This window comes from Amblyomma maculatum, chromosome 2 (genome assembly GCF_055883805.1).
Source record: "Amblyomma maculatum isolate TAMU_Amacu chromosome 2, ASM5588380v1, whole genome shotgun sequence".
Classification (NCBI taxonomy): domain Eukaryota; kingdom Metazoa; phylum Arthropoda; class Arachnida; order Ixodida; family Ixodidae; genus Amblyomma; species Amblyomma maculatum.
Genome location: NC_139345.1, coordinates 14,329,132 through 14,345,715, shown reverse-complemented (window position 1 = coordinate 14,345,715; position 16,584 = coordinate 14,329,132). Strand labels below are relative to the sequence as shown.

The window sequence follows — 16,584 nt, the reverse complement described above, 5'->3', positions numbered from 1 at the left end:
TTTTTTAATTCAGCGTTTTCTTTACGAATAAATATTATATGATGCTCATGTCAAGAAACCCATTTGCGCATTTTTTTTTTCTTCATAATATGGCATGCCTTTTCAGTCTTCCTTCAGGCATAAGTGATGTGTGAAACAATTTTCTTGCTTCAGATTTCTGGCTTCCCTGCTGTCCTTGGTTGCATAGATGGAACCTAATTTGAGACCAGGTGCCCGGAACACAAGATAGTGTCTACCTATGTCAACCGCCATGACAAAAAATATTTCAATGTTCAAGCTTATCTGTGACAGTGACCGCAGATTTCTTGATGTCTTCCTTGGCCACACAGGCAAGTCAAATGACTGTAAGGCTTTCAGGCGCTCATTTATTTTGGATGACTTGCCATGCATCACTGCAGGGAAATATCATATTCTAGGGGATGCAGCATACCCCGTCAGGGAATATTTGCTAACTCCGTACAGAGACTGGAAATCTTACCTCTGAACAGACAAATTATAAAGGCAACTTCTATACCTTGAGTTTCACACAGTAACGAAAGCAACGCTATTCATACTCGCATGCTGTGTGCTGCACAATCTGTGTATTGAAGCAGGCGACACAGATATAATTGATGACAGTGAGGTCACGAAGAATGTGAAGGTCTGCTCTGAGCAAACACTGGAGACGGACTGCTCGAAGAGAAATAGGTTGCTGCGGCAATTAGGCGAAGACAAGAGGAAGAAGGTTGCACAGCATCTGTTTTCACTGTTTTAACCAATATATTTGATTGTTCTGTGATATGTGCATTTGTAATCGTGCAATAAAATTCATTCAGTCCCTGTACCTGCCTGAGCTTGTGTCTTCTGCTAGTCTATTGTTTTCAGCAGCCATAGAGGTATAATTAAATAATTAACCAGTCATGAACACTGACAAGGTGTTGCAAAATATTTATTGAATTGCACTTTGTTTTATCAATCACGAGCGGAAAACAAAATATTGCACTCTATAAATCCTGTATTGAAGAGCGTGAACAGAGACAAGCACAAAAGATGAGGGAACAAACGAACACAGCGCTATTTTGTCACTAAGGGCTCCAGGGCTCTTCTACTGCAGGCTCATTTCGTCCTCCCAGCAGTTGTCGCAGCACTTCCAGTTTTTCTTTGTGACGTTGTTCTCGGCGCTCTTCTCTATCTTCATGAATTTTCCACATCATTTCTGGTATACTTAGTTTTGATCGCTTTGCTGGAGCTGTTTGACTGGGTATTTCTGTGCGATATTCTAATCTTCCTGGTCCCCGCAAAAGCTCAGGTTCAATACTGTCGTCTATAAATTTGATTTTAGCCATTTCATCATCAAATGGTATTTCTGTAGGCTCAGAACCAGAAATGGAATTTTGTTTTTTGCCTTCAGATCGCCTTTTTTTCAGAGTCTTAAATCGGTTCTGGCAGTGTTCTCCAGTTTTAGAGTACCCAGTCTCTTCTTGAATGTCGAGCGCAATTGCAGCCCACAGGGCCTTCTTGTTCTTAAATTTCTTCATTGGGCCTACTTGGCTCAGACAGTCAAAGTATTTGTCCAGAAGAATTCTGGTTTCTCCATCGCTCCATTCACTCGGAGTCTGTGAAACCTTTGGGCTGTGGTCATTTGTTCTGTCGCCATCTGCTGATGAGAAAAAAGAATACAGCTCAATTAATGTTTCCAAGCAAATTATCGCCAACAAATAATTCACACAAGCTGGCATTTGCACAAAACTAACAATGAAAGCCTCATATAAAAGAAGACCACACTGAACATGGTTACTAGCTTTCTGCGATGTGTATTTCATGAGTTCAATTTCTGCGACCTTAGACGTCCTCAAAAGGTATTTAATCAATTCATTTTGGGACAGTTTGTCTACTAAAAAACATAACAAAACAATAAAACAGTCGAGTACTTGCCAGGGCCAGAAGACGAGGCTGTGCTCGGCGCATTAAGCGTCTGCAGGTTGTTGGTGTTAGAAGCTGACGATCGGCTGAGTATTGGGTTTCTGGTCCCGGTTTTGTCTTTCCCCTGTGCTTCTTTTGTTCTCTGTTGACTAACGCACGCGGTGACATTGTCAATTTAAGGTAATGTCGACGCAGTCCCCCGGCCAAGGGCGCTCCCCTTGGTCGGCTTCCCTCCTGACCGATGATCTGCCCTTGGAAGCTTTTCAGAGCTCCGGTGTCCGCAACATCCCTGTGGCACTCGTACCTAAGGATGGGGGCACCATTAAAATGAACAACCCAGGAGCTGTTCGAGCTGCCCTTCAGGAAATCACTTCCTTCTACGAAGGAATAGCCGAGGTGCGCCAATTTGGTCGCGGCGGGATTCTTTGCCGTTCGCCAGAACTATCATGCATAAAGGACCTGCTAAAATGCTCCACTTTCGCCTCTCATCAGGTAAGCAGTTTTATCCCTTCACACCTGGCTTGCACAAGAGGTCTAGTCCGAGGTGTAGATTCCTCATTAAGTCCACAAGAAACCCTTGACCTTCTTTCCGCGGCAGGCGTTGTTGCGGTCTATCGCTGTAGCCGGGAGGTAAATAATGTTCGTGTGCCGACAGAATCGGTTATTGCTACATTTGCAGGCACAGTCTGTCCATCGGAGATTAAAGCGTGGCCTTTAAAATTCAGAGTAGATCACCTATCATCAAAGCCTCTGCAGTGCAACAACTGTTGGCGTTATGGCCATACTGCAGGCGGTTGCAAATCCACTTTGCGGTGTTGCAAATGCGGTGAAGCACATAAAACACACTTATGCTCTGATCAAATTGTCAAATGTTGTCTTTGCGGCGGACCTCACTCAGCAAATTCTTTGGAATGTCCCTCTAGAGCGCATGAAATGAAAATTCTGGAGAATATTGACCGCAAACGTTGCTCGAGGCATGAGGCAATTCAGGAAATTAAAGACAGAGCTCATGGGTATGCAGGTGTGTCGGCCCGTTCAGGAGCACCATTAGATTCCACGATGTCTAAAACCATAATAACTGCTATGGAAGCAACCATGACCAAAATGGTGGATAGGATTGTGACAATAGTCACAGAATGCATATCCAATGTTCTAGCAGCTCAAAATTCTCAGACTGTGCAAACTGCTATGGTTTCTCCTACGGCACCTGGGCATTCACTATCAGTGCAGCACTCATTAGCTGCAATGTCTTGTTCGCAAAATGAGTCTCTTTCCGCATCACCTATGCAAAATTCCAACAAGTCAGACGAGGCTCATGATGCAGATATGGAAGAGACAGATACGCGAATTCTAAAACGCAGTGGATCCCCGTTGTCAAACCCGTCATCACCTCACCCACAAGCAAAATCAAAAAAGCAACAGCTAGGCTCTAAACCAAAGGAAAACATTTTGGGGCAGGCTGTTGCTGCTGCCCGGATTACATAACCATAGGAAAGTTAAAAGATCTTCAGTGGAACTGCAGATCTCTTCTTTCAGCTACTACAGATTTAGTTTATCTTTCTTTAAAACATAATCCAGTAATAATCGTTTTACAAGAAACTTGGCTTACAACTGAAAAACATTTTCACTTACAAAATTATCGATCATTCCGACAAGATCGCCAGTCAAGAGGTGGTGGGTTACTAATTCTAGTTTCTTCAAAATTTTGTCATAGGGCTAAGATTTCTTTTCAATATTCTAGTTTAGATTCAGAATTATTGGCTCTAGATTTTGAAATTCCAGGGTTCAGTCCGTTTACATTAGCGAATGTTTATTTCCCTCATGGTGTTCAGGACACCAGATCTCTAGACCACCTACTAGTTAATTGTAAAAATTCAGTTATTTTGGCTGGAGATTTTAATTCGCACCATGTATCGTGGGGTTACAAGACGGATCCCTGCGGCAAGCGTCTGTGGGATTGGCTTTCAGACAATAACCTTCACTGCATGAATTCTGGCTTACCAACTTTTGTACGTGCTCACAGTCAATCTGTGATAGATTTAACTTTTTCCAGCACTAGTGTTTCTATACTAAATTGGTCGACAATTGATGGTGGCACCTCTAGCGACCATATACCTATTGCTTTTGAGGTTAACTGCCGCTTAACTCTGCCGACATCTCAGTTGAGATCATACATAAATTATAACCAGTTTCACTCATTTTTGATTTCGTCTCTTGAGTCAGTGGTTGAGTCTACGGAAGAGTTAAAATCGCAAACATTATGCCAGGCTATTGCATCCTGTCGTAAGAAGTGTGAATTCTTAGTACGTGCATCTAAAGGCAATGCATCAACAAAATGGTGGAATGCAGATTGTTCGCGCGATTATAGAAGAAGAAAGGCTGCATGGAAGAAGCTCCTTCACAACCAGTGCCCCAAAAATTGGCATGATTATAAATTTTTTTTTTGCAGCTGCATTTAAACGCGCAGTCGCACAAGCGAAAGGTAATTATGATATTGAGTATTTCAATTACCTTTCACAATCTAATAACCGACGTGCACTTTTCAGGTTTTTAAAATCGCGGAAAAAGATTCCTGTCTCAGAAAATTTACCCTCATGCGTTTCGACTCCTAAAGAAGCTCTTAGAACAGTAGAAAACATCGCTAAAGGTTTAGAAAAGCGTTTTTTGTCAACACTTCCCAAATACCCTATGTTTGTAGGCCCAGTATATACGGTTAAGGATGTCCCTAAAATTACTTTTTTTCAGCTTTCTTCGATTGTAATGACGTTGCCAACCCTGCGCCTGGCCCTGACGGAGTAACGTCAAAAATGTTAAAAATCCTCTTTGAAGTGTCTCCAAATTCCTTGTTAGAATTGGTAAATTACTCAATTATTCATTCTTGGATACCTGGTGACTGGAAACTAGCCAAAGTGATTCCTTTACGGAAACACAATGGTAGTGGCTATACTTTGGAAAATATCAGACCAATATCTTTAACATCAAACTTGATAAAATTAATTGAAAGGGTCGTACTCAAACGGGTTACCGAGTTTGTCGAACAAAAACATATTCTTAGTCCCTGTCAAATCGGATTTCGAGCACAATTTTCAATATGGAATGCACATACCGACCTTGAGAGTCGAATTCTTCTTGCGCGGCGCAAAAAAATGCATGCTGCATTGGTGACTCTAGATATAGAGAAGGCTTATGATAGTGTAGAGCCCCGAATTTTATTGCACAGATTAGAATCGCTATGTTTTCCACAATACTTAATTGATTGGATATCTACATTCCTACAAAATAGACAATTTTACTGTTCATTGAATGGAGTGCATTCTGGCAAATATCAACAAACCAGAGGTGTCCCTCAAGGGGCAGTTCTCTCGCCCGTGCTCTTTAACATTTTAATGAGTTCAATTCCCACTCATCAGGAGGTTCGCACGTATGTCTATGCGGATGACATCGCATTCTTTACGGCTGCACCTGACATTCAATCCCTCAACAGGCGCCTGCAATCGTACCTAAGCTCCCTTCAAAATTAGTTAGGTGACTTAAGATTTAAATTAAATGTTAAAAAGTGCGCGTTCCTTGTTTTCCAAATTCAGGATCCGGTAACTCTTGCTCTAACATTTAAGCAGGAAATGATTCCTCCAGTCAAGTCTTTGAAATATCTAGGGGTGATTTACGATGACCATCTGGCATGGAGGGATCACATTGAACATGTTGCAGCGAAGGGGGCACGTGCTGTGGGTATGTTGCGCAGGTTAAGCAATCCAAGGTCTGGGATGCGGCGAGACGCACTTTTAATGATTTATGTTATGTATTTCCGCCCAATTATAGAATTTGGATCTGTGTTATTTTCTGGTTCACCTGCTTACAAAATTCGTCCGCTTGTTCTTTTAGAGCGGAAGCTCTTAGATTATGCCTTGGGCTCCCCAAATTCGTGGCTAATAATGTATTATACCTTGAAGCCCGAATACCACCGTTGTTAACTAGATTACAATTCTTGACTGTCCAGACGTATCTGAAAATATATGAATCACAATTCCACCGCTCCATATCAATTTTTTGTTGCGAGCCAGACTCCTTTTTTGGAGTCAGATGGCCTCGGTTTCATACCCCGCAGGTAATTCTAGTGCAAAATATGTTACAACCTTTGCACGTAGTCCTTTCTAACATCCTTCCAACAAAAGTAAGTGCATCGTCGGTTCAAATTGTATATGATGACATTTTCCCAAATAATGCAAAACACTTAGCACCTCACATTTTAAATGGATTATTAGAAGATCATTTACAAAGTCTTCCCGTTAGCATAACGATAGCAACGGATGCTTCTCAATTTAATGAAAAAGCCGGCGTTTGAATATACTGTCCGCTTTTAGACTGGGCTTTTTCAGTCCGTCTTCCGGATTTTACTCCAATTTTCCAGGCAGAGTTGCTGGCGGTGGTGCTTGCTCTGCGCAAACTAGACCCAACATACTCAACAGTGGCTGTAATTACAGACTCTTATTCTTTGTGCTTGTCGCTTTCTTCGAATATGGACTCGCCAATTTTAAACACCTTTCTTTCATTGCTCCCCTCACATTTGAGCCTCATACATATAGTGTGGGTACCAGGACACAGCAATGTGACAGCCAATGAGGTTGCAGACAGACTAGCCAAAGATTCTCTGAACGGCCCTGTACTGCCCATCCTCCCGGCAACAGCGTACATAACAGCAGCACGATTTCGGCGGCGTGCATTATTAAGCACGCAGTCTGGATCTATTTTATCCTCGGATGACTACCTGCACCTCAAGTATTCCTGGAATAGGAAATCATGTCAATCAAGGCAGACTGAGGTCTCTCTAACCAGGCTACGCTGTCGTATTCCGCCCCTAAATTTCTATATGCACAGGTCTGGTTTGGCGCTTTCTCCTGTCTGCGCATTCTGCGGGGAACCGGAAACAATAGACCATTTCTTGATATTTTGCCGCCGTTTTACCATGATGAGAAAGCGGTACTTAGAGAAGCCGTTACAACAGCTGGGTCTTAATTTGAGCAGCCAAATTTTATTATCATTCGGTGCCACCATGCTTGGGTACAGCCACAGGTATGTTTTCAACGCCATTCAAAACTTCTTAATAGAAACAAAACGTCTACCTGGCTAATATGCTTTGAAATTTTAATCAGTACATATAAATCTTACTATTCTCCTACTGCGTGCGTTAGTATTTACTCTTATATACTTTGGTTTATCATATTTACATTTCCTTTTCTATTCCCTAGCATTTATTATTATTTTTTTTTTCCGATGTAGTTATACATCTCAAAATCTAATATCTCTGCACCCCAATTCTTGGCCGATCCCCCTGTGTGGGTATGTGCCATCACATTAGAGGAGAACAACAACAACACTGGAACCTCCACCCTTGACCTTCCCAGAAAGGTTAGTCTCACCGCTGATGGACGCGACTAACGCATGCAGCTTTGGCGGATCTGTAAATCATCAAAGACCAACCTTCAGAATTATTTTGCGGGCTATTGCAGGTGCGATCGCGGACTTTGTTACTTGCTATAACGTCGTTTATTTCCTCCTCAGACATCGCCATGTGATGCTTTCTTCCATTAATTATAATGTCCATTGTGTTTTTGGAAAAGAAAGGCCGTCGGAGTATACAGTATAGCGCGGTCAGAGCAGTCACCTCGGAAGACAAGCTGCTGCTGTTGCCTCGAAGGAAAGGCGCGTACCAGCGATCAAAGGCGCGCGCCACACGCTTTGCGCGCCCGAAGTGAGGTGGCGCTGTATGTACGCACCCGACGGGCTGCTTCAAGGGAACACCGAATGGCAAAGAAAGCACAGGCTTCTCAGGAGGAAATCGACCAAAAATGGGAATCATATCGACAAAAGAAACTTCAAGTGCAAGCCCTCGTCCAAACTAAAATAAGACAGTCCACCGATCGCTGGATGGCTGATATACACGATGCCTCTAGAGGCGGAGCAAGAAAATTCTGGAACCATATAAGCTCGCTAGGGAAGAAGAATCAAAGAAAGCATGATCGGATTCAAGATAACGAGGGAAATTGTTTAAAGGGAGACAACGCAGTGAACTATATTACATCAGTTATAGCCGAGTCAATTAAGAACGACGATAGGGTAATCTCCGCAAATCAGGAAGCAACACAAGGTAGCAGAATACAAAACACCTTAGAACTGACCAATCTAAACTGGAAAAAGGCAGAAAAAAATATTCCTAAAAACACATCTACAGGAATAGATGGAATTCCGATCAAGCTGATTAATGAACTCGGTCCAAAAAGTAAGGAAACGTTGTTAAAAGCTTTGGAAACAGTCATAGCGAATAAGCAAATTCCGGACCGCTGGCGGCAGAGTAAAATGAATTTGATTTATAAAGGGAAAGGAGAAAGGATGCACATAAAATCCTACAGGCCGATTACCATAACATCTGTAATGTACAGGTTAGCCATGCAGGCGGTGAAATTAAAGGTGCAAGCATGGGTTGAAAGTAACAAGATACTCGGAGAACTTCAGAACGGCTTTAGAAATGGTAGGCGCTTAGATGATTGCCTGTTCGTGCTTACCCAATGCATCGAAATATCTAGAGTGGAAAATAGACCTTTGTATTTGGCCTTCGTGGACATAAACGGGGCGTACGACAACGTAAGCAGGGAACTCCTGTGGAACATATTAAAAGAAGAAGGTATCGGTTATGAGATAATAGGGTTCCTACAGGAAATATACCGGGATAACAAAGTAGAAATTACGTGGGAAGGGATAAGAAGTACGGAGGATGTCAAAGTATGCAAAGGATTAAGACAAGGCTGTCCTCTATCACCGGTGCTGTTCATGCTTTATATGATAAACCTGGAACGGAGGATGCAAGACAGTAACCTAGGTTTTAACCTGTCATACAGATTAGGTGGAAAGGCGGTAGAGCAGCGCCTCCCCGGTTTGATGTATGCAGATGATATTGTGCTGCTAGCTGAGAGTGTGGAAGAATTGCAAACTCTAGTTGAGTATTGCGGAGACGAAGGGGACGCTCTAGGCTTCAGTTTCAGCGCAGTTAAGTCGGGTCTGATGATTTTCAACGGCTCAATTGACCAGGGTCTTAAAATACAAGGCCTTGAAGTACCTAGAGTAGCAGAATATAAATATCTGGGGGTATGCATAAACGAAGGATTGGCATACATTGGAAAGCATGAGCAATCACTTAAGGCCAAAGGGCGAAGGAATGCCGGGATAATGAAGCATACTAAGGCATTGTGGGGATACAATAGGTATGAGGTTTTGAGGGGTATTTGGAAAGGAATTATGGTGCCCTGACTTACTTTCGGAAATGCGGTTTTGTGCCTAAAATCAGAGGTACAGTCGACATTAGAAACAAATCAGAGATCCGTTGGACGATTAGCACTAGGTGCCCACGGCAAAACTACAAATGAGGCGGTACAGGGAGATATGGGCTGGGCATCTTTCGAAGTACGGGAAGCTCGGAGTAAAATATTATATGAGGAACGCCCGAGGAAATTGGACAGTAACAGATGAGCAGCTAAAGTATTTAAATACCTGTACCTAAAAAGCGTTGACTCACAATGGAGGAAAAGAACTAGGAAACTAACTAGTAAGTATACTAGTAACAAGGACGGAGAAATGAAGAGCATTAAGCAACAGGTGAAAAACACAGAAGGTAAAAATTGGATAAATTTGATGGAAAATAAACAGAGTGTAGAATTATACCGAAAGTGGAAAATGCAGATCAGGAAGGAAGATTTCTTTGATAACTCAAGAGGCAGTGCCCTACTTTTTGAAGCTAGATCAGGGTGCCTTAGAACACGCAGCTACAAAAAGAAATTTAACAATGGAGATGACGCATGTGCTGTATGTGGAAACTGCAGTGAAACAATTCAGCATATTATACTTGAATGTAATGGTATCTATCCGGAAGTTGGTGCAGGCGCAATCACTGTTCATGAAGCTCTGGGCTTCAGAGATAATAGTGGCCGGGTGAATAAACCAGCGGTGGAAACTAGCAAAAAACGACTGGAAGATTGGTGGCTTAAAAGCAGAGAAGTGACATAATGTTAGTAATGTAGGAACAATGTAGGAACAATGTAGGAACAAATTTTAATAAATAAAATGGTGGTTTAGTTAACCATTCTAAATCAATAATTAAGATATAGAGAGAAAAATGAGCATGATAGCTACTGCTACCACCCCGTTTCAAAGGGGACGCTCCTATATTCCATCCATCTATCCATCCATTTGCGGAGTGCGATTTGTGTTCGAGGTTGACACTCCCCAGAGCACCACCACCGCGGTGCACAGCGCCCCATTACTGGTTTGCATAGAGTTAATACTGCTTAATAATGCTGGTTTGGGGGCAAACCCGGTGCTAGCCACCATACCGGTGCTGTTTATCGAACGTGCTAGGGAGTTTGGGCAGTTTGGGAGCGTGACGACAAAATTACGGAGCCGTGACGCAGCCTTGAGACGAACCACGCTGAATCAAAGAATCGAACGCAGCACATGCATTATTCTTACGTCACGTCCGGTAAAATTTTTCTTCTCCTAATGTTCTTTCTTTTTTTTTTTTTTTTTTTGCGCAGGCGCAGGCGCAGAAAGAAGCTAGGGCCAGAAGCGACGGAGCACGACCTGCAGCTGAGCAGAGCCTCCAAGGAGCCTCCTTGAGCAGCTGCCCAACTGCTTCGTGAAGGTGAACTTTGTAAATCAGGCAGTCTGGGTGTCAGTTGGCTTACTGAATAACAAAATATGGTTCATCCTCCTATTTACCCAATTGGCCCTAGACTTATTCAGCTCTGCAAAGTCTGGTACGTTCGACAGTAATATTTTGTTTGCGAGCTCCATTTACCGGTATCTCCCAATTTGACCATTTCTGCAGGTCTAGGTCTGCGGCCTTGTACGGAGGAACCGGCGCTGTTGCGGTAGCGTACTTCTGTGAGTGGAAAACAGTACTCCAGTATATGCCATTTTATAATGGAAAATACAAGGAAGAATAGACAGCTTATCGGTACGTATGTTTCTGTGACATGCGACGTCGGTCACTGATGCCGACTCTCGCGTATACTCATTGCACGTCGTGCTTGCACGGTCTATCAGCGCGCCACGTTTCTATTTTATTTTTCCTTAATCAGCGACTTCCATTCGTACAGCGTAATTTGACTTCCAAGCTGGTCCGCAAAGCTGCTCTTTTAGCATGGCGCGAGACAAATTTTCTCCATTTTTTTTCTATGCTCTTTTGAATAATTCTATATGGGCCATATCATGATTGAATCGAACACGTTGTTGGCTGTGGCATATACCTCTTTAAGTGCTCTGGGCTCTCCTGTAAATTAGATTCTCTTGCTTCTTCCTACAGGCTGAGAGGGTGCATAGAACGTGATAAGCGTCTGACAGCAAGGGAACGAATCTACTAAAGTGGATTGCATTCTGGTCTGCTCACTTTTGGCAAACAGTGCACCTATTGTTACTGAGTGCTTCCTGAAAAGTTTTACCAGCTGCCTTGGCACAGCATCTGTGATGAACAAGATTTTTCATTTGGTCTTTTTCTTCTGGCTTCAACTCTTTCAGCCTTGATTAAATCAGGCACTAAATTTTTTGTTACGTTGCTTTGTTTGTAATGATGCTTAAGTCATTAATTATTACATGGTATTCACCCTACAACTGCTAAATAATGTACAGTTAGAAGTGTTCCAGAAACACGACACATGTTTACACGCAAGAGCAATAATACTGCTAAATAATGTACAATTAGAAGTGTCCCAGAAACATGACACGTGTTCACTCGCAAGAGCAATAATACATACATAAAATATTTATAACAGTAAGAATTATAAGAACAGTGACTAATTGAAAGCAGAAGCCCACGAAACAAACTTTGGCACACACAGTTGCTCAAAAGCAGACTGCACAAAAGCAACACTGCATGTCCCCAGTGTTTCGAACAGCATGATCAGCTTGCATTGCCGAGAGCTTGCATTTTACCTTTTGTATTGCTTTAAGCAATGCAATTAATTTCTTCCCTCGTGCCATTTAGGTTTCAATAGCTGAGCAATGGCTGTGACAGGAGAGGTTAGTATAAGTCACATGAGCCATGAAAAAGTTGATATAGTCGCTATTTAGTTGTTTTGATTAATTTTAATGTCCTCCTCTAAAGCAGGCCTACTTTAAGAGCCAAAATAGCAGTGCATGAAAACTCAGTGATCATACTGCAGGCACTAGCGTGATGTCATTAAAGACTCCATTCTGCAGAAAACTCTGCATCGGTGTTGTAAGTGAAAAACACTAGCATGCCTCTGGCAGGTGACATGGCCGGGCACTGATTGGATGGCAGGTTGCATGACGTCACAAGGTCACATGACAGGGCAGGGTTGGCTGGACCTCTCTACAAAGGGTGAGATAGGAATGGAACCAGTGCCATTGGATCCCATATATCAGACATGCTACCTATAGGCCACGCAGGCAATTATGTACACCGGCAGTCTTTGACATAATGTGATAGCTTACAACTGTATGCTAATGAGTATGTGTTAGATAGTAGAAGGCACAAATTTAAGGCCCTGCCGCGGTAGTGCAGTGCTGTGCCCAGGGTTGCGGAATCAAATCCCGGCTGTGACGCCCGCTTTCTGACAGAGGCGAAAAGCTAGGCGCCCGTGTGCTGTACGATGTCAGTGCACATTAAAGACACCGAGATAGTTGAAATTTCCAGAGCCGTCCACTATGGCATCTCTCATAGCCTGAATTGCTTTCGGCCTTTAAACCCCATAAACCAAACCAGGCACATATTTAAGGATTAGTGATTAAGTGAGCAGCAAAGCATATAGATGAGGGGTTAGCACATGTAAATAAAGATATGCAAAAAGATCATACCTTTAAAGGCGTAGCTTAAGATTTTCCAGTATTCAATTTAATGGTGTTTAATATGATAAAAACTAAGTGATCATACTGTAGTTTTTTATGCCTCATGTGACCTATACTGATCTCTGACGTCAAATTATTTTTGGCTGCTGAAACTAAAATTGAAACATATGAGAGCAGAAATTCAATTGTAAATTATTTAGAGCTCATTCAGCACTTGCTGATCCATATAAGTCTTTCGCATCACTACAAAGAAGAAAGCATGCAATGAGAATTTGGTGCCTTGGGGCCAGTTCACATATAAGCGGTTGAGCGAACTCAGCAGCGAGCGACAGCGACAGGGGAAAAATTTCCTTGTTGAACTGCGTCGCTCTCGCCGCGAGAGCCATCATGACAGCTGAAAACAGTTTTTTGCACCGTGGCAGAAATTGCTAGTGTTCTCGCTTGTAGTACCAATTCCAGGCCTTTGACAAAATTTCAATGTGTTTGACTTAGTTCCTGCTACATAGAAGTTCCTAGCAAGATCTACATTCATATAAAGAAATATTTTTCCTCAGTATGATTCACTTCTGATGATTGCATCGTACAATATACGATTTTCTTGAACCAGCCTTGCACAGACAGGCGTATGGCATTTTTAATGTACCATACTGGCATTTGCAAGTTGCAACTGTGAAAGTGTTCGGCGAAAGAAGCACCTTGTTAAGTGCACATTATTCGTAACCTCTCACTCCAAAAATTTGGCAGCAATGGAAGTGCTGCAGTCGGACAGAGCTTGGAGCTTGTTCATTCTGCACCTCCAGCCCTTCATTTTTAATTATCGCAACAAGGATTACCAAGTCGCGAGTACATGCACATGAGGTGCTTGAAACAGCACCAGCACATTGACATGCAACAATGCTGGCTGTGCATTTTGTCTGTGCAAATATCAAATCAGTCAATCATTTGAGCTGTCAAGTGCGCAGGTATTTTTGGAATACACCACATGGAATCGAGGTCTTTTCGTCTGCATCAGCTGCTATAATTTGCTAGCATTTATGGCTGCCTTGTGGTGCACAATGCTGAACAGGGCAGCAAACAGTATGCTTCGTTGTGGTCATCACTGAATCACATGGAGAGCCCCGCCCTTTGGTGTTGAGTGGCTGGCAGTAGCATTTATTTTGCTGCACTGGTCACATCAGATCGCAGCCGACGCATTGGGTACATATGCTACTTGAAGCCACTTTGATAAAAGGCGCTGCCATAGCTATCTCGGCCACAACCGAAGCTTGTGAGCTTTCTACTACTACTATATTCGGATACAGCTCAAGAAAAGACAGATGCCCCTCAAAGTAGGCCCTACAGCAGATAGTGTCAACTGATTTTCATGAGGCTGTGGTTAATCAGATTAACCCATGGTAACCTCCTTTCTGCTGCCATATCCAACATTGTGACACTAGCAGTTAAGGCGATTATCCACGAAGTCATGAGAATCGTTCGACATCATTGGCTGTAGAAACAATCCTTTGAGGGGAGTTTTTTTTTTTTTTTTTTTTTTTTTTTTTTTTCCCCAGTTTGTATTTAGCTATAGCCTCCCTACTTTCTCTTGCTAGAAACAAGATAGGCCCCAGTCAACCTTTGTACCCTCTGCACTTTTGTTCAGAACAGTCTTTAGAACGTCTTCAGGGATTAAGCAAAGAGAAACTTTCTAAATGCAACCTCTCAGTCTTTCCAGCTTTTGCATTTCTGAATCTAGAGATATTATCATTAAGTCAATAGAGTTAGCTTGGGATGCACTTAGAGCTAGTCAATAATCAGTGTATGAAGGGTTTAGGAGAATCTCCAAAGGTGTAGATTTGAGACAAGGGTAATTGAGTTTGTTTAGTCGGCAGTCATTTTACTGGCAACCTAAAGCACGGCGCATTTCCTGAAAAATTCCGTGATAGTTTTCATGTTCGAGGTTTTACTGTGTGCTAATGTCATGAATGGTCACAAACTTCGCCTTTGTCCTGTTTTTGCAGGTTGAAGGGGATCTGCAGAGAGGCAACTCATTTCCGAAGCATATAGTCATGGTCTGATGTCAAATAAAACATTACAAATGAATGAAAAATGCTGTTTTTTTTTTTTCTTTTTTCTTTTCTTTGCGTGACACTAGTCAAGAAGCGAAAACATAGTTCCAAGGCACTCTTCGAGCCGGCAAGGTCACCTGAAACAGAAAAACAATGCACTTAAACGCTGGTCTTCTCTTCAGATACAGATCGTGCGTACCGCTCTTCAGAGCTTGTGACCGAGGCGACCTGGCCTTTGTCTGAGGCGTGTTCATCTTGTAGCGCAGTTTTCCGCCTTTCTGTAAGAATGCTTGCATGCTTCTTCTGAATAAGTGGGTACCAAGTGTATACGCTGCAGCCTACACCAATAAACATAGCCACCGCTACTTGCATTTTCGTCAGTCCGCGTGGAACCCTTAGCTTGAACATATCTGACGCGGCCACACACACTCACAATGCTGCCAAGCAATCAAACTGGTCAAACTAGCTTGATAGCTCACGAAATTTGTATCTCTCAGCCTGGAGATGTTCGCACCACATTCACATGGCCAAGGCCTGGACACGGGCAGAAACCTTCTAGAGGGCGCCAGTCTCGTCGACCATTTCAGATATTTTTTTCAGACAATTTCAGATATTTGCGAGCTTACCGTTAAAAAGTTACGAATGATGACGGTATATATGTGTGTTGGTTTTTTCGGGCACACAGACCAAGAACGGTAAGCGTACATATGGTTTCGGACTATAGCGTCGGTTGCTGGCTAGACATTAGTTGAAATCGAGCCAAGCCGCAGTCGAAAGGCGCAATGCAGGTAATGCAGGTATAATGCAGGCACTTATACGTTTAAAAAATTTCCAAGCAGGCTGTCCAAGAACTATGCCAAAGAACAAACGCGATGGGAAGAAAGCAAGCACAAGTGGAAAGGTGATTCGAAACACCTGCTGCTACCCTATGCGCTGAACACTTGTCATTTATTTGTCTAATAGGTTACCGAAACCTTGCAGCAGACAAGCGGCCCTGTTTACACTACTAACACCGGCGGAGTTGCTATTCGAGTGCACGCAAAACCAGGAGCTAGCGTGAGTAGGATTACAGGTGAGTCCGAAAGAAAAACGTGCTTTGCGCGGTAAAGTGCGTTTATCTACGACTTTCTGCAGATATCAGTAACGACTCCGTGGGCATCCAGATCGCTGCTCCTCCTGTCGATGGGGAAGCGAACACTGAGCTCGTCCGCTTTTTGTCAAAACTCCTGAACCTCCGTAAGACCGACGTGTCACTTGAAAAAGTAAGTTCTCTTGTTTGCAAAGCTTGAATTTTCTTGTCTTTATGTCGGCTTTCTTTCTTAAATAGGGCGCTCGCTCCAAAGAAAAGGTTGTTGTGGTCACGTCCCAAGTGGGAGCATCTGACGTGCTTCATGTGCTCAAGAAGCAACTAGAATCTTGACATTAAAAAAAAAAAAAAAAAAAAAAAAGAAAAGAAATGTTTGCAAGATTACTGTGTCCTCTGTGCAACTCTTGGAAAAGGTGTTTGATGCGATAGATCGATGCTTGCGTGTGCTGTGCGACACCACGGACCCTGAGCACCCGCGCTTAGCCGTGCGTGACATCGCCGAGTCTGGGGAAAAAGGGATCCTGGTGGTTGAGCCGATGCCGAGTGTTTGGGCCTTTAAGGACCCTCGGTGAAAACACACCACTTTGACCCATGCTTCCTATAGACGGCACCTCCGGTCTGACCCACCCGGAGGAAATCGGCAGTCGCCTTTTCCTATCCTCCCCTCCACCTTTGCGTTCCTATCTTCTTTCTTAC

The 16,584-nt window shown here is 43.0% G+C and overlaps 2 protein-coding genes across 6 annotated transcripts; both read left to right on the top strand.

Moving 5' to 3' along the window:
- Positions 1-10,201: 10,201 nt before the first annotated feature.
- LOC146197995 (cytochrome b-c1 complex subunit 10-like) lies at positions 10,202-14,842 on the top strand. 3 transcript variants are annotated; one of them, XR_014704932.1, is made up of 4 exons: positions 10,485-10,706; positions 10,778-10,906; positions 11,255-11,343; positions 14,754-14,842. XR_014704932.1 is itself a non-coding variant. In XM_084593308.1 (3 exons), the coding sequence occupies exons 1-2, from the start codon at positions 10,648-10,650 to the stop codon at positions 10,893-10,895; spliced, it is 177 nt and encodes a 58-aa protein (XP_084449434.1). In that variant the 5' UTR covers positions 10,491-10,647; the 3' UTR covers positions 10,896-10,906; positions 14,754-14,842. The 3 variants fall into 3 exon arrangements, 1 of the variants encoding a protein (XP_084449434.1); XR_014704933.1 differs by lacking the exons at positions 11,255-11,343; positions 14,754-14,842 and adding an exon at positions 10,202-10,216; XM_084593308.1 differs by lacking the exon at positions 11,255-11,343 and having other exon boundaries at positions 10,491-10,706.
- A 699-nt stretch (positions 14,843-15,541) lies between these two features.
- Positions 15,542-16,262, top strand: LOC146197994 (UPF0235 protein C15orf40 homolog). Of its 3 annotated transcripts, none has more exons than XM_084593307.1 (4): positions 15,542-15,702; positions 15,786-15,873; positions 15,936-16,063; positions 16,129-16,262. In XM_084593307.1, the coding sequence occupies exons 1-4, from the start codon at positions 15,604-15,606 to the stop codon at positions 16,219-16,221; spliced, it is 408 nt and encodes a 135-aa protein (XP_084449433.1). In that variant the 5' UTR covers positions 15,542-15,603; the 3' UTR covers positions 16,222-16,262. The 3 variants fall into 3 exon arrangements, with proteins under 3 accessions (XP_084449433.1, XP_084449432.1, XP_084449431.1); XM_084593306.1 differs by having other exon boundaries at positions 15,543-15,702; positions 15,783-15,873; XM_084593305.1 differs by having other exon boundaries at positions 15,545-15,702; positions 15,765-15,873.
- The last annotated feature ends 322 nt before the right edge of the window (positions 16,263-16,584 follow it).